At 36.8% G+C, this 21585-nt stretch overlaps 1 protein-coding gene across 6 annotated transcripts in view; it reads left to right on the top strand.

The window, feature by feature from the left end:
• Positions 1–21585, top strand: part of GRB14 (growth factor receptor bound protein 14) — a 130440-nt gene that overhangs the window by 42428 nt on the left and 66427 nt on the right. The window contains exon 1 of one of the 6 annotated variants that reach the window (XM_025275783.3): positions 17284–17514. The exons of the other annotated variants lie outside the window; for them this stretch is intronic. Within the exon in view, the coding sequence (XP_025131568.1) occupies positions 17452–17514 (63 nt within the window). The 5' untranslated portion in view covers positions 17284–17451. Of the gene's footprint in view, positions 1–17283; positions 17515–21585 lie in introns of those variants that run through there. 6 annotated transcript variants of the gene reach the window in all.

Below are 21585 nucleotides of genomic sequence, written 5' to 3' on the forward strand. Positions count from 1 at the left end.
TCCAGTATTCTTGCCTGGAGAATTCTGTTGACAGAGGTTACAGTCCCTGGAGTCACAAAGAGTCAGACACCACTGAGTGACTAACAATTTCACTTTTATTACAAGGCTGACTAAAAATTTCTTATTTAAAATAAAAATAAGATGGAAATTGAAATTGGGTTTAACCTTTCATAGTTTATAAGTTGAATTCAGTGTAATTCATTTTAGACTCTGGGTACTGATATAGAATTGATGATAATATGTAAGTGCATATGAGGTCAGCTAATCCTGTATATTCACAGGGAAACAAAACAAGTATGATTTTCAGTAAAGAAGAACATGTCCTCAAGTAAGAAAAGTTCACTTTGTTGAACTTACCTAGAATGTTTACAGCCAGAAAATCTACTAAGAAATTATGTCAATTTTAATGTAAAAATGAGTACCTTAGAGCTTCAGACCATTGATTGTTTCCCCTTTTACTATTTGTCCCACTCATTTTATATTTCTTATTTTTTTGTTTTTTGCCTTCTTTTGGACTAATGAATTTAAATGCTTTGAAAATTATTCAACTATTTCACTCTATAAGCTTGTAGGTTTCCAGTGTTTTACTATAAGTAATGAAGATAAGTGGATTGATTTTGGAGATGTTCGCGAAGTACGAGTAGCAAAGTTGGTGGTAGAATGGATATGAGGTGTGGATATGAGGCATATCCAAAATCATTCCCAAATTTCTGGCTGCTGAATGGATGGATGATGCCATTCACTGAGCTAGAAACACTGGAAGAGGACCAGATTTGCACGTTGGATAGTGACATTAAAGAGTTTGATTCAGAATTTTTGAGTTTCGGATGCATTTGAGGCCTCCAAATGGAGATATCAAATAGCCAATAATTACATGAGTCTTTTGCTGCACAGAGATATCTGAGCAAGAGATGTGAGTTTGTGAGCATCTGCTTATATGGTGGTAATTGAAGTTTTGGACTGAGTGAGCTGGCCAAATGAGAGTCAACAAAGAGATGCTAGCCAAGAATGTTCACATAATGAAGGGCAAATAGAAAGGAGGATGAAAAATGTTCATTTTACTTAGCTTCAAGGAGATCATTGATAAAAGGACTGAATTAAGTCTTTCAGAGTGGAAGCCTTAGGTTGTATTTGGAGAAAGTTTGTTAGTAAAAGAAAAAAAAATATTTTAGCTGGAGAGAAATTGTAGTATCTTTTGTTTTTAAATCTAGAGGCTTCAGTAATATGTTTAAAAGCCTAAGAGAAATCTGGTTGAGAAAAGGTTAAATGCCCAGGAGAGAAAAAAGGGCATAAAGTAAGACTCCTAAGAAACTAGAGAGAAAGGCGGATGTATTAGTTTCTTATTGTTACGCTAACAAACTACAACAACACACATTTATTACCTTACAGTTTCAGAAATCTGAAACCAACTTATTGAGCTAAAATCCAGGTAACAGCCTTTTCCCTTTTGGAGACTCCATTGACTTGCCTTTACTAGCCTCTGGCTCTTGATCCCACCTCACTGTGAACCCTGCTTCTGTTTTTACATCTTTCTTTCTCGGCTTCCATTAGCACATCATTTTCTTTGACTCTGACTTCATCCCTGCCTTCATCATAAAGCACCCTTGTGAATACTTTGAGACCACCTATATATTTCAGTATAATCTTCTCTTATCAAGATCTTTAAATTAATCACATCTGCAAAGCCCTTTTTACCATCTAAGCTAATATATTCACAGCTACAGATTCCAGGAATTAGGACATGGACTTTTTTTTTTTTTTTTTGATGGGGGCACATTATTCAGTTTTATTATTTTTCTTTTTTTTTCCAAGTTTTAATTTCTACTTTTATTTTTATTAAGTGTTTTTTCTTTCTGTTTTGCTGAGATTTAACTTAACAATGTTTTCTAAATTTTGGATGCTAGTGAATTTATTTTCAGTCTTGTTTGTCAATACATATTTAAGGCTATGAAGCATAGTATGAGAATTATGCTGGCAGTATAAGATGTGACGTATAGTGTTTTTGTTAAATTTGTTATTAATAGTAGTAGTATTACTATATGGATATTCTTCAATTTCAATTTTTTCTTTGGAGAGTTACATGAAGAGTCTTAAAATAATTTTTCCTAGCCCTGTAATTTTTCATTTTATTAAATTGTGGTTGAAACTGTTGTCTGTCATCCTTCCACTATTAGAATTTATTGGGGTTTTATCTGTGACCTAAAATGTGACCAAGTATTTTTTTAACCATTTTCTTAAAAGAGAAGTTATATTCTCAATTTAACCTTAGAATTCAATATGTAGCAGTTAAACCCATTTTATTACTTACATCAAACTATTTATAGTTTTCATATTTATGTCTACTTTTTAATACACCTGTTCATCATGGTTTGAGAGGGTTGGATAATAGTCTGTTGATAATGTTTCTGATGTTCCTTATGTCTCCTATATGGATGTGTATTATATGACACCTAGACATTCATAATCAGTATATGTTTTTTATTGTGAATCGCATCTTTAACATTAAAGTTGTGTTCATTGCTTGTCTAGTGCTTTTCTGTCCTGAGTTCAGTCTTGCATGATGTTGCCCACTGCGTTCTTTCCCCCCCGCCTCTGTTCTTTCTCTAGCCCCCCTTCCCTCCTTTTTTCCCTTTCTCACCCCCGTGCCACTCTCCCACATTGTCTTCAAACTTTCTCAGTCACGTGGTTATGGAAGTCTCTTTCCCACAGAATAGAGTGGAATCTGCTTTATGATTCAAAAGCAGATTTTGAAAGTTTGTTCCCTTTCAGTAGGTGAATTTGGCTCTCTGACATTTATTAAGATAACATAAAATTTTGGTGTTACTACTGTTATACTATTTATTATGTTTTAAAACTTATAGGTTTTGAAGAAAATTTACTGTGTATTCTGCCTTCTTAGCATTGCGTTCTTTTAATTAGAAAGGTTTACATTTCTGTTATCATTATGACTATATATGGAAACCCTTAAACCTCTTATTTCTTTAAGCATTATCTGTTAATCCCCTCTAAGGAGCAATAATAAAATTAATATTTTTCTTTTTCCTCCTCCCTTTTCTACCCGCTGGCTTTAGCATTATAAAGCAATTTAAATTATCCTGTGATTTATCAGTCTTAAATAATAGCTTTTGATCTCAGTAACATTTCCATGTTTTTCCTCTTTCAGCTTTTATCTTTCCATGTTTGTTTTATCATTTCTGCATTTTTTAAGGTTTATATTAGTTTTATTATAGCAACATAATTACATAGGGATTTAGTCCCATAATTAGTTTTGGTATTTATTATAGTCCTTTTCCTCTGAATTTTCCAGCTGTCTCTCGGATGATTGCAATTTATCTCCTAGTAAATTCTTCAAGAAGGTTCCATGGGAACAAGATTTTATGTGCTTTCATATGTTCAAAATTTTTGAATGTTGTCTGTTGTCTTTATAATCAATGAGTTTCACTAGATTTAAAAATCTCGTTTCTGTTTTTCTTTCTGCAAGTATTTCATGGGCTTCACTTCATCCAGTGGAGTAACTAGAAGGCATTGAGGTCCAGTGAAACTTGTTGAATGTTATCGTGGAGAAATAGTGCGACAGATGGATTTCCCCCTTATGAGCCACTACGGCTTTTTTGCCTTGATGTCTGAAGCATTCTTTAAATTTCAAGTCAATAAAGTACAATATTTTACTGTTGGCTATTAAAATGACTTTCTTTGCAGATATGTGCCCTTTGGTAGGTATTTTGTTTTTTAAGCATTAAAATAGCATTTCAGCTTTATTAACAGTAAATTTGGAATAGAGAAATCAGTTTAGACCATAAGCAAAACTAGAACTTTCTATTCGTTTCCCAGCTACCCACTCACTTTTCATACAAAATAAACCTGGACTCCCACATCTAAGTGAAACGGGTCTGCAGAATCTTTTGATGAGCGATGGGGCAAGCAGTGGCCAGCCTCAAACCTTGTCAGGTCTGAAAATAAGATTACTATAAGTTGGAATTAACATTTCAGTCTTGTCTTGAGTGGTATAACCTAGGTTCAATTACAACTACATTTGTCATGTGAGGGTAAAGAGTTCAATGTCCACTTATTGGTCAGAGTGGCAGGCGAGATGGAACTGAGTGTTTGAGCTAAATTTACCTTTTTTTTTTTTTAACTCATTGTTACCTTTTGGTAACTTACTCATTCTTATCTAGGGGAAAGAAAGACTTGCAGAAGAGAATGCCAAGATTCATTGAGTGTAATAAAATACACATCCTTCAAAAATACAAGGAATGAAGCGAAAATTGTCATCCTTTTCCTAGTCTTATTTGATATTTCTCTGCTGTTACACTGCAACTAAAGCTTTCACACCTCTCAATACAGATTTCTACATTCTGCATTTTATAGCTAGGAAATACATTAATGAATTTTTACAAAATATCACATATATTCACTATTATTCCAACTGTATTGCTAAATACCTATTAAACTATAGGCAAATGATCAATGAACATTCCACAAGTAGCTTCATTTTACATGTTGAGAGAATAGACCAATCCACTGGGCAATTCTTTTCTTATTTTCAGACAGTAGAGCTCTTATATTGCTTTTCCCTGAAGTATACTAAGATACTTTATGTTGCAATCATATCTAAGCAGAAGCTAGCATTTAGAAAGTATGAAGATGTCCCTCTCTCAACAGATATGGAATAAGCCTTTATTGGAATGTTGAACTCTCATTTCAGAGCAAAATAGTATATGGCCATCAGAGCCTACTGAGAAGAAAATATTTAAATTCTTTTAGAAGTAAACTTTGTGTAGAATGAGTTTCTGATGTTCCCCTTTAATAAATCTCTTTTTTAAAATTGAAATACAGTTGATTTATGATATTGTGTTAATGTCAGGTATACAGCAAACTGATTCAGCTATACATAAATAAATACAAATATGTATATCTATATATCTTTCAGATTTCAGTATGTATTTTATTATAAAATGTTTCTTATATTTTATTTTTATATATATATTTATTTCCAATATTTTGATTTTCTTCTGGGAAGATTGTGTAGATTTTCTTTACTTGTCTTTAGTTCTCTGTTTCTATGCTGTGCTGTGCTTAGTCACTTTAGTCGTGTTTGACTCTTTGAAACATGGACTTTGTGACCCCATGGACCATAGCCTGCCAGGCTCCTCTGTCCATGGGGATTCTCCAGGCAAGAAAAGTGGAGTGGGTTGCTGCACCCTCCTCCAGGGCATCTTCCCAACCCAGGGATCCAATGCATGTCTCCCACATTGCAGGAGCATTCTTTACTGTCTTAGCCTCTAGTGCTTCTTAAATTTAAAGCAGTGTTTTTTCTCTCTTTGGTTGCAGTTTTTGTATTTGTCATCTATTTATCCTGACTTTGATTTCCCTATAGATTTCAATACATAGCAATTAAATCTTTTGAGCTCTGTCAGCTGACAATTCATCTCCTCTAATTGTCTTGGTATTTCTTCCTCATGCTTTTAATTGTCTACTTTGTGTGCAAACAGGTATGATTTTGCTTCATTAATTATTTTTTAATTTTTGGTTTAATGTGTGATCTTAAATTTTATCTGCTCTTCGCCAGTACTTTTCTTGCAAGTAGTCCTCATCTGCCATTTGTTTTTCTTGTGCCTTTTCTTCTTTCTTCCCATTCATAATATGTTTATACAGATTTGAGGAAGGGTCTGTTTTAATATTCATCTACAAGCTGTGGGTTTTTGTTGGAACATATTTTTGGGAGGTTCATGAGGAAGACAGCCACAGTTTAAGTACTAAGTTAAAAAGACTTTTCCTTTTCTGTGATTGAATGTTTTTTTCAGTCTTTAATTCTTCTAAACGAAGGGATTTGGGAATACATGAAGTTTTTCTTAATATAATGACTTCCCACTGCTACAGAGGTATGGTGTTCCTGCAAAAATTGATTTCTTACTTCCTTTGGTTTCTGTTACTTTTTAAAGGGATTTTTGTGCCTGTGTTCATGGGGGACATTGATGAGAAATTGGATAGTAGTGTGATGCCTGTCCGATTTTCCTACATTGCAGGTAAACAAAAATTTCTCTCCGAAAGTGTTAGGAATTTTTTTTCTCTTTGAAGTTGTCACGTTTCCCACCGTTTGTTGAACATGATTCCTTTTTTGTTCATATTAACCATCTGGGGCACTTTTAGTTTAAAACTTGTAACTTTATTCAGCTAAGGGAACTTCTCTTCTGCCTTTTCCTTCTTATTCCTCATACTTTCTTTTTTTAAAACTCCTTCTGTAACATATTCTGCGTGTGTTGATCTTTTTAGATTGTTCCTCCATGATTTCTTTTTCTTTTCATTTCTTTGACTTTTTCCTTCACAATATAAAAGACACTTTCTCAACTTTATCTTCTGTATTGTTTTCTAGTTTTTAGCTTTTTTTGTTATAATAATGTTTGAGAGTTCTAGTTGCCTCATCTTCTGCATTCCTTTTCTCTTACTTTCTCTAAATATACTGTAAACCTAAGTTCTCTGGACCTGCCTTCACCATCTTTTCCCTTATACACAAATTCTGGCTGTAATTTCTTGTGTTCTTATCAGTCTAATCTCAATGACTTCTAGCTTTCAGAAATTGTTTAAATTTATGGTATACTGAAGGTACCTTTCTTGTATCCCAGCATGGTAAAAAAAAAAAAAAGAAATGACTTATTTTCTTTTAGCAAGGAAATTCTCTCTCGTTTTTCTTCTCTTCTTCCTTCTTCTTGTTATTTAAGGTTTTGGAGGCATGAAGAAAGTTAGTGTTTGTTTTCTGTCTACTTTCCTGATCCATTTTTCTTATGAGAACCTTAAAGTATATGAAATTTGAGTAATGTAGATAAGACATTTATCTTTTATATTCTATACTTTTTTAAATTATAATTTATGTTGAAAGCTCATATACAGGGAAAATATAGTTTTATTTATATTTGTTAATGTTTTTACTATTTGATCCTGTATTTCTCCTCATCATCTTTGAAATCTTGGTTTGTATCTTGATAATTTCCATTTCTCTCTGGGACTCATTTAGGACTAATTTCTCTCTTTCTCTTTTTCTTCCTTCTAGTCACCATTCCACAGTTTATCTTTCACACTAAGATAAAGGCCACATCTTATCAAATACTGCCTCCTTTGAGGATGAAAGTCAAACTTCTCAGTGTGACATAGAATGACTATTGTTGGCTGGCCCATGCTTTTCCAGATTCATCTTTGTATATGTTTCCATTATCTGGAATTACTTTCATTCTTGAATATTTTGTATACTTGGGGAACTTGTCTGCTTGCTCATGGTGAAATTAATGTCTTTCTCTTTTATGGTTCTAGAACTTTATGTATACTTGGTTAAAGAACTTAACACATTGTTATAACTATTTTTATGTGCCCATCTACCTTCCTGTAGATAGCACAGTACATCATGCCTGCTTGGTTGAAAGCCATAATGCTCCTAGAAAACTGTGTCATCTGGAGAAAGAATACCTAGGCACTTTTAAAAATACTTGAATGACCTGTAGATTAGTAATATTTATCATCACTAGTCTCATAAGTCATTCAGTAATTTCTTTAAAAGAAGAAACTTTCTATCAGAATTTTAATCAGTAAGAAAGTCCAGACATTTCTGATGGAAGGAAAGAGCTGTCAAGGTGGAGGAGGAAAAGTAAGATAGAGGAAGATCCTATCAGATCCACCAAGTATAAAGAATGATGCTGTGTCATATACCTAGGGAAGCAAAGGGTATTTGAGTAAGATAAACTGATAGGATTAGAAGTACTGAGTTTGTATCTAAAGATCTAGACTACTTATTGCAATTAACTGCATAACTAAATATTTTAAGATTTTTCTGAATCCAGTGTTCTTAGGACAACAGTTAAATATAGTGCCAACACTGCTGACCACTGACAGGACTGTGCGTGCTCAGTTGCTCAGTCATGTCCAGCTCTTTGTGACCCCATGGACTGTAGCCTGTCAGGCTGCTCTGTCCGTGGAATTTTCCAGACAATACTGGAATGGGTTGCCTCCTTCAGGGTATTTCCTCCTCCAGGGGATCTTTCCAATCCAGGAATCGAACTCACTTCTTTCTTGCGTCTCCTGCGTTGGCAGGCACTTGGGAAGCCCAGAACTTTGTCAGTTAGCAAAAGAATATCCAAAAGGTCCTGTGAAGAAGACTGTGTGCTTTTGTTCAGAATAAATCATAAGGCTAGCAATTGTTAAGATGAGAAAGGAAGCTTGTCCACCATGTGACCAGAGTGAGGCATCATTCCACATTGACTGTAACATAATGCCTACTATGCACAGAGAGCACTCTGCTGGGTATTCTGGGAGCAGCACAGGAAAGGAAATCCTGGGTCTCACCCTTAAGGATTATATTTTCCTTGGGCAAATAACTAAAGGCCTACAAAAGGATTTATTAATTATGAAAGCAATTATTAGTATGTATAGAAAAAGGCATGAGAAATGGAAAAGTTTAAGCCCTAAAAAAAGTATAGAACAAGAAATGATATAATTTAGATGCAGAGAATGACTTCTTGGAGGGGCCAGTTTTGATCTGCGTCTTTGAGGGAGTTAATGAATCAGTTCAGTTCAGTTCAGTTGCTTAGTCATGTTCGACTCTTTGCGACCCCATGAATCGCAGCACGCCAGGCCTCCCTGTCCATCACCAACTCCCGGAGTTCATTCAGACTCACATCCATCGAGTCAGTGACGCCATCCAGCCATCTCATCCTCTGTCGTCCCCTTCTCCTCCTGCCCCCAATCCCTCCCAGCATCAGAGTCTTTTTCAATGAGTCAACTCTCTACATGAGGTGGCCAAAGTACTGGAATTTCAGCTTTAGCATCATTCCTTCCAAAGAAATCCCAGGGCTGATCTCCTTCGGAATGGACTGGTTGGATCTCCTTGCAGTCCAAGGGACTCTCAAGAGTCTTCTCCAACACCACAGTTCAAAAGCATCAATTCTTCGGTGCTCAGCTTTCTTCACAGTCCAATCCTCACGTCCATACATGACCACTGGAAAAACCATAGCCTTGACTAGCCGGACCTTTGTTGGCAAAGTAATGTCTCTGCTTTTGAATATGCTATCTAGGTTGGTCATAACTTTCCTTCCAAGGAGTAAGCGTCTTTTAATTTCATGGCTGCAGTCACCATCTGCAGTGATTTTGGAGCTCAAAAAAGAGTTAATGAATATGGAGGGGCAATTAGCTACCCCACTGGGTAGCATAATGGCATGGTATTCAGGGACACGGTGAAGGTGAAGGGAGGAAACAAGTTTTGTTTTGTGTGAGACAGGAGATTGGTCAATGAGTCCCCTAAAGAAGTATTTGTAGGATTTAGTAAACAGGAAGCATTTATTACAGCATTTTCCCCCATGTATAAAGCCACTCAAGTAGACAGAGTGCTGGTCAAAGGGAAGTTAGACATGTCCCTGGGTTTCACTCGTGGCTTGATGATAAAGAATCTGTCTGCCAATGCAGGAGCCTCAGGAGATGTGAGTTTGATATCTGGGTTGGGAAGATCCCATGGAGAAGAAAATGGCAAACCACTCCACTATTCTTGCCTGGAGAATCCCAGGGACAGATGAGCCTGGCGGGCTATAGTCCATCGGGCCGCAAAGAGTTAGGCATGTCTTAGCTGCTAAACAACAACAAAGACAACTCCCTACTTTCAAGGAGCCTGCTGCTGCTGCTGCTAAGTCTCTTCAGTCATGTCCGACTCCATTCGATCCCATAGACGGCAGCCCACCAGGCTCCCCGGTTCCTGGGATTCTTCAGGCAAGAACACTGGAGTGGGTTGCCATTTCCTTCTCCAATGCATGAAAGTGAAAAGTGAAAGTGAAGTTGCTCAGTTGTGTCTGACCCTCAGCGATCCCATGGATTGCAGCCTACCAGTCTCCTCCGTCCATGGTATTTTCCAGGCAAGAGTACTGGAGTGGGGTGCCATACATTCTAAATAATATAGAATGTTAGGAAACAGTAGCTGAAGCTTGACTAAACTAGGGTAAAGAGTCTGGAAAAGATGGATATGGTTTGAATCTGTAAAATGGGAATAAATAATGCCTGCTTTATAGAACATTCTCTACCTCTCAATTCTAAGGTAACTTGTGCAAAAAAAAAAAAAAAAAAAAAAAAAGAGAGAGAGAGATGCTTGAATGAAGCATCACCAGTGAAACTTTCAGAAGAGGTGGGACTGGTTTGAGGCCTTGAAAGGTTTTAGAGAGGCCTTGTGGGTTTTAGAGAGAGAACATTATGATATAAAGAGGTAGAATTTGAACATGCTTAAGTAAGTTCCAAGAAGCTTTCGTTGATGTTGAGTGAAAGGAGAGGCTTAAAAGGCAGGCTTGGAACTTAGAGGGTGATTGGTGCTTATGCCGCATCCCTTCTGCCTGCATCCAACCTTGTATCTTACTTGGACCAAGTGTTTACATGTTGCCATGTGTCAGCTCCTCTGCTACACAGGTGTCAGGGATTATCAACTCTGAACTCCCGATAGCAAATAGCATCATACTTTATGCATACTAAAGCCCACCCCCATGTGTATTTATTAAGTGAGTGAGTAAAATGAGTGCTTAGGTACATTAGAAAAAGAGTGGTATGAAGATGACATTTTATGCTAATTATACATCAAATTATATAGTACAATGTGGGAGAGAAAATTGTAGAGTAGAATAGTAGTGTCTTGGAGAGGGCCAGATGTAATTTTCGCCTTGACTGATGGACTTACATACTTTGTGAATTTGGGTAAGTTTTTGCAATATGTATTTAATTCTGAGACCATTTTTAGCCATCTGCTCTTCTGTTCTTAGTTTCTTCATCTACTGAACAGCTAGTGCCTGCTTCATAGAGTGGGCTTCCCTGGTGACACAGACAGTAGAAAATCTGCCTGCAATGCAGGAGACCCGGGTTCGATCTCTGGGTCAAGAAGATCCCCTGGAGGAAGTCATGGCAACCCACTCCAGTATTCTTGCCTAGAGAATTCTATGGACAAAGGAACCTGGCAGTCCATGGGGTTGCAGAGTCTGACACAGCTGTGTGACTAAGCACACACATGCACCTTATAAAGTTGTGAGAATTCAATGAAAACTAGATAAATGCCTGGCTCATATTGGGTGCTCCCTTATATATTATTATCATCATAATGTTTATTATTATATATTATTTTTTGTTAGTCTTAATTCACATTGAAACTTTGATATACATATTATGAGTGACAGAATTCACTCTTGTTCTAACAAAGTACTGAGCAAAGAACAAAATAATATACAGTGCTATCCTATAATATTTCATTGTATACCATACTATATTGTTTGCAACCCTGTTATGTCAAAATTGAATTTTGGAAACCATAATCTGTGACACAGTCTAAGGAGAAGGTATCTTTGGCCCAGTCCTTTGCAGGAGCAGTTCAGGGAATATTTTGCAGCACCTGCCTTGGACTCTTCCAGATCCTACACAGAATTGATATCCTTGACCCTCATAGCAATCCCCAAATTGTTGGCCATAGCTTTATATTCCCATTTAGCAGCAGCTGAAGAAATTAAGGCTCACGTGACAAGGTTAGTGAGTATGCAAACCATTCATAATAGTGGTAAAAAGCATAGACTAAAGTTAAATAGGTGCCCAATATGCTACTGGAGATCAGTGGAGAAATAAATGCAGAAAGAATGAAGGGATGGAGCCAAAGCAAAAAGAATACCCAGCTGTGGATGTGACTGGTGATAGAAGCAAGGTCCAATGCTGCAAAGAGCAATATTGCATAGGAACCTGGAATGTCAGCTCCATGAATCAAGGCAAATTGGAAGTGGTCAAACAAGAGATGGCAAGAATGAATGTCGACATTCTAGGAATCAGCAAACTGAAATGGACTGGAATGGGTGAATTTAACTCAGATGACCATTATACCTACTACTGCAGGCAGGAATCCCTCAGAAGAAATGGAGTAGCCATCATGGTCAACAAAAGAGTCTGAAACGCAGTACTTGGATGCAATCTCAAAAACGACAGAATGATCTCTGTTCGTTTCCAAGGCAAACCATTCAATATCACAGTAATCCAAGTCTATGCCCCAACCAGTAACGCTGAAGAAGCTGAAGCTGAATGGTTCTCTGAAGACCTACAAGACCTTTTAGAACTAACACCCAAAAAAGATGTCCTTTTCATTTTAGGGGACTGGAATGCAAAAGTAGGAAGTCAAGAAACACCTGGAGTAACAGGCAAATTTGGCCTTGGAATACGGAATAAAGCAGGGCAGAGACTAATAGAGTTTTGCCAAGAAAATGCACTGGTCATAACAATCACCCTCTTCCAACAACAGAAGAGAAGACTCTATACATGGACATCACCAGATGGTCAACACCGAAATCAGATTGATTATATTCTTTGCAGCCAAAGATGGAGAAGCTCTATACAGTCAGCAAAAACAAGACCAGGAGCTGGCTGTGGCTCAGACCATGAACTCCTTATTGCCAAATTCAGACTTAAGTTGAAGAAAGTGGGGAAAACCACTAGACCATTCAGGTATGACCTAAATCAAATCCCTTATGATTATACAGTGGAAGTGAGAAATAGATTTAAGGGCCTAGATCTGATAGATAGAGTGCCTGATGAACTATGGACTGAGGTTCGTGACATTGTACAGGAGACAGGGATCAAGACCATCCCCATGGAAAAGAAATGCAAAAAAGCAAAATGGCTGCCTGGGGAGGCCTTACAAATAGCTGTGAAAAGAAGAGAAGCGAAAAGCAAAAGAGAAAAGGAAAGATATAAACATCTGAATGCAGAGTTCCAAAGAATAGCAAGAAGAGATAAGAAAGCCTTCTTCAGCGATCAATGCAAAGAAATAGAGGAAAACAACAGAATGGGAAAGACTAGAGATCTCTTCAAGAAAATCAGAGATACCAAAGGAACATTTCATGCAAAGATGGGCTCAATAAAGGACAGAAATGGTATGGACCTAACAGAAGCAGAAGATATTAAGAAGAGATGGCAAGAATACACAGAAGAACTGTACAAAAAAGATCTTCACAACCCAGATAATCACGATGGTGTGATCACTGACCTAGAGCCAGACATCCTGGAATGTGAAGTCAAATGGGCCTTAGAAAGCATCACTACAAACAAAGCTAGTGGAGGTGATGGAATTCCAGTTGAGCTATTCCAAATCCTGAAAGATGATGCTGTGAAAGTGCTGCACTTAATATGCCAGCAAATTTGGAAAACTCAGCAGTGGCCACAGGACTGGAAAAGGTCAGTTTTCATTCCAGTCCCAAAGAAAGGCAATGCCAAAGAATGCTCAAACTACCGCACAATTGCGCTCATCTCACACGCTAGTAAAGTAATGCTCAAAATTCTTCAAGCCAGGCTTCAGCAATATGTGAACCGTGAACTTCCTGATGTTCAAGCTGGTTTTAGAAAGGGCAGAGGAACCAGAGATCAAATTGCCAACATCCACTGGATCATGGAAAAAGCAAGAGAGTTCCAGAAAAACATCTATTTCTGCTTTATTGACTATGCCAAAGCTTTTGACTGTGTGGATCACAATAAACTGTGGAAGATTCTTCAAGAGATGGGAATACCAGACCACCTGATCTGCCTCTTGAGAAATTTGTATGCAGGTCAGGAAGCAACAGTTAGAACTGGACATGGAACAACAGACTGGTTCCAAATAGGAAAAGGAGTACATCAAGGCTGTATATTGTCACCCTGTTTATTTAACTTATATGCAGAGTACATCATGAGAAACGCTGGACTGGAAGAAACACAAGCTGGAATCAAGATTGCCGGGAGAAATATCAATAACCTTAGTTATGCAGATGACACCACCCTTATGGCAGAAAGTGAAGAGGAACTCAAAAGCCTCTTGATGAAAGTGAAAGTGGAGGGTAAAAAAGTTGGCTTAAAGCTCAACATTCAGAAAACGAAGATCATGGCATCTGGTCCCATCACTTCATGGGAAATAGATGGGGAAACAGTGGAAACAGTGTCAGACTTTATTTTTCTGGGCTCCAAAATCACTGCAGATGGTGACTGCAGCCATGAAATTAAAAGACGCTTACTCCTTGGAAGGAAAGTTATGACCAACCTAGACAGCATATTCAAAAGCAGAGACATTACTTTGCCAACAAAGGTCCGTCTAGTCAAGGCTATGGGTTTTCCTGTGGTCATGTATGGATGTGAGAGTTGGACTGTGAAGAAGGCTGAGGACCGAAGAATTGATGCTTTTGAACTGTGGTGTTGGAGAAGACTCTTGAGAGTCCCTTGGACTGCAAGGAGATCCAACCAGTCCATTCTGAAGAATTGATGCTGAGGCTGAAACGCCAGTACTTTGGCCACCTCATGAGAAGAGTTGACTCATTGGAAAAGACTCTGATGCTGGAGGGATTGGGGGCAAGAGGAGAAGGGGACGACAGAGGATGAGATGGCTGGATGGCGTCACTGACTCGATGGATGTGAGTCTGAGTGAACTCCGGGAGTTGGTGATGGACAGGGAGGCCTGGCGTGCTGAGATACATGGGGTCGCAAAGAGTCGGACACGACTGAGCTACTGATCTGATCTGAAAGTTAAATTTATAATTAGGACGTAAGATAAAGGACAGTCACTAGGAACACTTGGAAAGGATCGCTGAAAAGTGGACTCCTCTGATATTATTAAGTGCAAGTGCTGTCTCATTAGTCTTTTCAGCTTGTTGACTGTGAGAAATATATGTAAGTTTTTTTTCTAAAGATCTTTTTGGGAACAAAGAGTCACAAAACACCACATTTCACCCCTCATGGTTTTCACTGAAAATTTGTAAACTTTAATTTTCAAGAGTTCCTATTGTACTTCAGCAGTTTGTTGTCTCTTGAATGTTTTTTAAGAACAGGTATGTTGCACTGCAATGAATATAGAGCCCGGATGATGTTTTGACTTGAAGGATTCATTTTATTGTTTAAAAAGTTTGTGTGATGTAAAACAGCATCTCTGACTCTCCGTTCGCCAAGACTTCAAAACTTGCAGTCAGCTTTGAGAAGCTCCCTCTGTGTCTCCATCAGTTATCAAGTTCTGTATATTCTTGTCTGCTCAACACTTTTCAGAGCAAATGTCATTTCCTCCTTGAAGCCTGTCATGGTGGTGCACCCCTGGTACTTGGCATTTAATCACATTGAGACTCAGTCCATTACTGAATGTAATTTTTTTTTTGTTCACCTCTTTTTAAAAATTAAAAAAAAATTTTTAATTGTGTTTTTATTTTTAAATTATGAAAATATGATGACACGTTTACAGAGACTTGGAAAATACAGAACAAAGTTACATATATGATTTTTCATTTAAAAAATGAGTGTCTATTCCCCTACGAAGCAGTGACCATACCTTACTTATCAGGGTGTGCCTACCCCCTAACTCACTGCCTAGCACATAGTAGGCACTTTGCCTCAAGATTTAGTGGAATGAATTACTTGGATTATGGTCGAAACGTTTTTGAGTTTTTGACTTTTGTAATATCCAAAGACTAAATTGAGAAAAGAAAAAAGAGAAATTATAGATAGTAATCTTGAAACTATGTAGTTACAGAGGGCTTTGTTATTGTGTGCCTGCCAAAAAAGTGAGTCAAGGTTAAACCAAAATCTTTTCCTTCACAAATGGTGACTTCCTTCTCAATACTAGGAGAATTTTTGTTGGTAGTTTTATTTTCAAAGACCACGATATTGATGAACCTATTTGAAGGGAAGGAAAGGAGACACAGATGTAGGGAATGGACTTGTGGACACAGTGGGAGAGGGAGCGAGTGGGACAAATGGAGAGAGTAGTATCAACATGTATACACTGTTGGGTGTCAGATAGATAGGTGGTGAGAAGTTGCTGTGTAGCACAGAGAGCCAAGTATGGCTCTTGCTGATGATCTGGAGGGATGGGATTTGGGGAGAGGAGGGAGTCTTAGGCGGGAGGGAATATATGTGTAATTATGGCCAATTTGCGTTGTTGTATGGCAGAAACCAACTCAACCTTGTAAAATTTTTTTTTTTTAATTAAAGAAAAAAAAAAAAAAAAGACCATGATAACCCTAATAGGATAGGAATCAAATGCATGCCCCCAAATTATATGACTGTGACTTTTTTATTAAGTGAACTCCCCCTACACCTAACTACCATTGTGAGCCATCTGTGTAGGATTTGAAATTCAAAGTAGAGTTTGTAGTGTCTTTTTCTTTTGAGGAGTATGAGATCACCATGCATATAAAACACACCCATGTGAACCCTGCCCAGTAGCAGCTAGACAATGAAATGGAAAGTCCGTGCCTGAGTTGCTGAGAATCTTCCATTTTGCCTTGTTTCTACAACAACCACCTTGTGATCAAGTGATGAGGAGCTCGCCTCACGCTAAAGACAGTGCATCATACCCCGTGTCCTGCGTGAAGGGCATTGAGCAGGTGCTTGTTAAGGAGTCAGTCCAGAAGAGATTTTATAATTATAAAAACTAGATTAGTTTTAATATTGTAATACTTTTTTTGTCATTTTTGAGTGTTTCTCTTACTCTTCATTTAGACTTCATTGAAAATTTTCTCATTAACCAGAAATGGACCATTCTCCAACCCTCAAAAATACTGAAATACAATTTTTAGTTATTATAAGACAAAAGTCAAAATGCTTGTTAAAATTTTGAGAATGCTTTAAGCATGATTATTGTTTAAATGCTTTGAATTAAGTGAAATATGCTCAGTTACACAGATCTGTGCTTTTAAAAAACATTAGCATTTCCAATTCATATGTTGTAGCTTAATGCCCCATTTATATTTAACATTATTATTTAGGTTAATTCTTAAGGCTGTATTTAACAGGAATATTTAAGTGTGTAACTTCAAGGGTAGCTGAAAGGTTCATAACAAAAAATTTTTGCTGCTTAGAAGATGAAATGCCTAAGTATATATAAAAATCCTTTTATTATAACTTGTAAATGAACACTTTTGGACCGATTCTAACTTCAGCATTATTTTTTTTTGTGCCTCATATAACATGTTTCAATCGACCCATTTATCACTTTTATGAGTAGCATAAGTAAATTTAGTGCATCTGCATATTTATACACTTTAAATAGACCAATGTAAACAAGTTTCTTATCTGCCATATGTTGAAATGTTTTAGTAAAGACATAACTGCCTAGTCAACAAAGAATGGCATTGAATTGCACTGTTTTGGAAAAAAAAGTTAAGTGAACTAGATGGCTGTTAATCTGGTTCTTTAAATATCATAAACAAAAGTATCAGAATGTGTTTCCAAGGACAAAGGCGGAGTTTTCTGGGCTTTGATTGGTCGCTGCCTTGTCCTGTCCCACAGCCATCCTTAATTGGCTTTGGGTAGATTGGAATCACATAAGCAGAGTGACATTTATTACTTTCCTAGTTGTTTCTTTGCACTGAGCCCCGAGATTCCCAAGGAGAAACTATAAAAGATTTCTTTCATTTCGTCCATGATCTACGGGAGGGGATCCCTCTGAGAAGAACAGGCATGAGTCTGAGTGCAAGAAGGGTCACTCTGCCCGCAATAACGCCCATAGTTCTCCAGAAAAGGGTATGTGACTTCTGCTTTTTTCTTTTCTTCTTCTTGCTTTTTTTTTTCCTTCCTGTAACTGTGTTTATTAGTGTGTTGGTCACTTTTGTTACCTATCCTGAGTGGGGCTAGAATTCATTGAGGCTGTAGGTGATTAAAAGACAGATTATTGAAATTAGACTAAGGGGGAAAAAAAACAGGGCCAGCACATCTCTGTTGTAAAAAAGCTCCTGTGAAAGCAGTTTGGTCTCAATTTCAGGGCATTGTGATTTAGAGACTGTATTGAAGCTTTTTCTTTCTTTTTTTCCCCTTCTACTGTAACTTCAGGCCTCTTTGCTTTTAGTTCAATAGGCAATCTGCTAGCTATTATGTTTCATATTTGTTTACTAAGGAGCAGTTTCTTTGTTTCACTATAATTCATAATATATCCATCTTCATTGTTGAACGGACTGTGTAATTGTTCTACTATTTAAACATATGGCACCAGTTTATTCGCCTCCAGTTTTCTACCCGTTACTATTGAGTTTCTGCTTTCTTGCTTAAGAAAAACTTTCCATTTAATAACCCTGTGAAAAGGCTTTCTGTTAATTATTAATGCAATCGATCCTTTGTGTGAAAATATTTTGTCTATTAGTTTTTTTGTAAAGTTTATTCCTATGTCTCACTCGTTGCATTGTACTTCATAAGGTAATAAACACACCACATAATGTAACATTTAAGTAAAGCTGAATATACTAAACTTCTCTTGTAAATGCACCAAATAAGAAGCATGTATTAAAATCCTTAAAGAATCAAATCTGTTGTATAAAAAAAGAAAGCACCAAAAAACATTTTGGCACTGTAATTTTTGAGTGATTTTGGTGACTCTAGAAACTGTAATGTTATTTCCATACCTAACTTTTAATGGTTAACTATCAGTGTATTTCATTAAGTCAGATGTCATGGTTTAATTTATTTGAAAATGACAAATCTTACAATTAGAGTTTTTTTTTTTTTTTTAAGAAGTGTCTCTTTTTATTGTTCTTAATTTATTTTCTTATCCAATTGACTACTTATTCACCAGGGACATTTTACTTGGCAGTGAAATAGTATATGATAATTTTGCCAACATTTGTTCTTATCTTTCTTGATGTCTTTCTCTCATCTTGAGCAAATTTAATTAAAAATATTTTGCTTTGAGCTGGAACTTTTATTTTGATTTAGACTTAGTAGTGTATTAATAATGACTATATAGATTTCTGAGTCACCGGGGATGCGAAAAGATATAATAGCATATATCATATCTATGTCCTTATGTTTGGGTTCTTTATCCAGTTAATTTTTCAGTTTGGATTAACCAAGAAACTTTCATCGTGTGGTATTTTTTGCATGATATGTTGGTATGGTAGAAAGCATGCCATGTGGATTCTCCATTTCCTAGCTGTATGACCTTGGGCAAGTCACTTAAACTTGGCATCATTACCTCATCACCTATAATATAATTGTTGAGAGATTTTCATTAAGTGCTCTCTTCAGTCTTATTTGTGTCTATAATTTTGTGAATCAAGTATTTGGATTTTTATAACTATAATAAAATATTTAAACCATTTCTTATTTTCTTAGTGTATAAAATATTAGAAAAAGATGCTGTCATCTTCAAGTATTTGGAGCAGTTAGTCTAGGGGAAATTGGTGTGAGTAAATAACATCCAGCTCTGATTGGTAAGTAGCAAAACAAGATTACTGTGATTATAATTAATATTGAGTCTGAGCTGCCAATAGATATATCATTGTGATTTCTCTTGGTCTTTTATAATAAGCTTGTAGTCAGGTTTCTATTATAATAATTAAATAAGTCAAAATTCCCTTTGCTCAAGTCCATGTTATTCCTTTCCTGTGAGTACACATATTAGATGTTCATATAATTTAGCACATCATTTGCTGAAAATGTGTAATACTATTTCTTTCTCCCAACATTTTAATCCCCAGAGGACCCATTGTCTGTAAGATTGTTCTCAAAATCTTAGTGTTAATCTTATTTTAGGAACTGGGTGTTTTTCTGACTAAAAAATATCCATCTGTTCTGGTCACACCATGCCTTTTTTTCCCACCAAGATAGGAAATTACTCCGTACTTGTAATTAACTTGTCATTTTCTATATGCACCATAATTTAAGATGATACAAATTAATACAAGCATTTCTCAAAGTATTTGGGGGCAGCTCTTCCTTTTTCAAAGAACGTAGGTGTTTTTTCCACAGGTTTGGCATAGAATTTGCTCATCCTGAATGAGTGGTGCTTGCAAAATAATTTGCCAACTGGAACCCTAATGATTTCAAAGGCTGAGGACATTTCTGAAAATGCCTAACAGTGCTAAGGAGTCAGTTTCTTATCAGCAAGTGCATATGATTTAACTGGGTATAAGATCTCCTGAGATGGATTGAGAACTTGAACTTTAACATGGCTCATAATATGGTATGGGTCTTTTTTGTAGTAGATCAAATGTGTTTTGATCTTTGAGGAATAGGGTATTTGTGTGGACTCTCTATGAAGTAAATTGGCAAGAGCATTTTACTTTCTCTAATTCTATTAGGATCTGATTTCCTTGATTCTAGTTAGTAGTTAATCAAGGTTCCAGTGAAGAAAGTTTCATCATCTCTCTCAGAAATGATCACATCCTCATCAAGTGTGTTGAGTGAATTCTTTACCTCATAGCATTTTTCTCAGATCACTACCAGGTTATGCCTTTTTTGTTCCGATGAGAAGACTGAGTCTCTTGGGTGTTGAGTGACTTATCAGGCAAGGTCACTCAGAAGGTCAATGGCAAAGCTAGAAATAGAATCTAGGTCTTGTGACTTCCAGTGTGCTTCTCTTATTAGATATGTGTTACCTCCTGAATTAATATGTTAATGAAATTGCCTTATGGTGTGTTTAATTGCCATTCAGCTTCTAGTCTGAAATTAGCTCAGACAAATCCTTTCATCTTCCTCTGCACCTCCACCAACTCCCATATGCTCTAGTGTAGAAAACATTTTATTCAGAAAGCAATTGTGAGCAATAAAATGAGTGTGTGTGTGTGTGTGTGCACATGTGTGTGTGTGTGTGTGTGTGAAAGAAAGAGAGAGGGAGAGGAGAATGGAGAGAATGAGAGAGAGAGAGATGGAAAGGCAATTGTACCCAGTGCTCTAATTGGGTTCATTACATCAAGAAACTATTTTAAGGTCCCAGAGAGTTAACAAAAGACTGAAGCATTATAAGGCTTACACTAAGTGCAATATAAAATTCACATTCTTTTTATAGAAAGACTGCAAGGTCAGAAGGCCAGATGTCCATATTTTGATTCTGTGGGTAGAAAGGGTTCTACCTCTATCAGATTAAAATCATTTTGCAAACTATGTTTCCAAGCATTTCTACATTCTTTATCCAAACTACAATTTCAAGAGACTTTCAAAGGCACACAAAATTCTAACATGCCTTCCGAAATCTCAGAGAAATAAGAGATACTTTTTAGAATATATTTTTCATAAGATTCAAATCATTTTGAAAATCCAAAATTCATGAATATAATATGGAGCAAGGCCATTTACTAAATGATCCAGTTCCCCGGTTATACAAGAGAATAGTTTGTTATATTCATTTCTCTCCTCAAACAATTAGAATTATTGCTCTGAATTTCTAAAAACAATTTTATAAAGAACAAAAGAATGTAGATCTTCATGTCACTATTTTGCCCAGAAACTTGTAAATACGTATGAAGTCAGTCCATGCGTACGTAGCACTCACTGTGCTTCAGGACCTGGGTCCACAGGCGTCTCCCCAGCTTCATATGAAACTTCCACTGCAGCACGTGGGTTTTCTCCTTGTGCTCCAAACAGCGTGTGCTGTTTGTCCCTCTGTACTTCTGCACCCTGACTTGTGCTCCATGGCCTATAGACAACTCCAGGATCCTGTTTGTTTTCCCAAAGGCTATTGGCTGTGTCCCAGCTCAGGCTGTAGTACCATCCTGAAGCCTTCTAAGACTCATTCTCATCACATCTGTCTTGATGATGTCTTGGCTCAGATGTCAGTGGCTGTACCTTTACTACTCATTCCTCAATTCAGTAATGCCTGCTCGG

Source organism: Bubalus bubalis, chromosome 2, assembly GCF_019923935.1.
Source record: "Bubalus bubalis isolate 160015118507 breed Murrah chromosome 2, NDDB_SH_1, whole genome shotgun sequence".
Taxonomy (NCBI): Eukaryota; Metazoa; Chordata; class Mammalia; order Artiodactyla; family Bovidae; genus Bubalus; species Bubalus bubalis.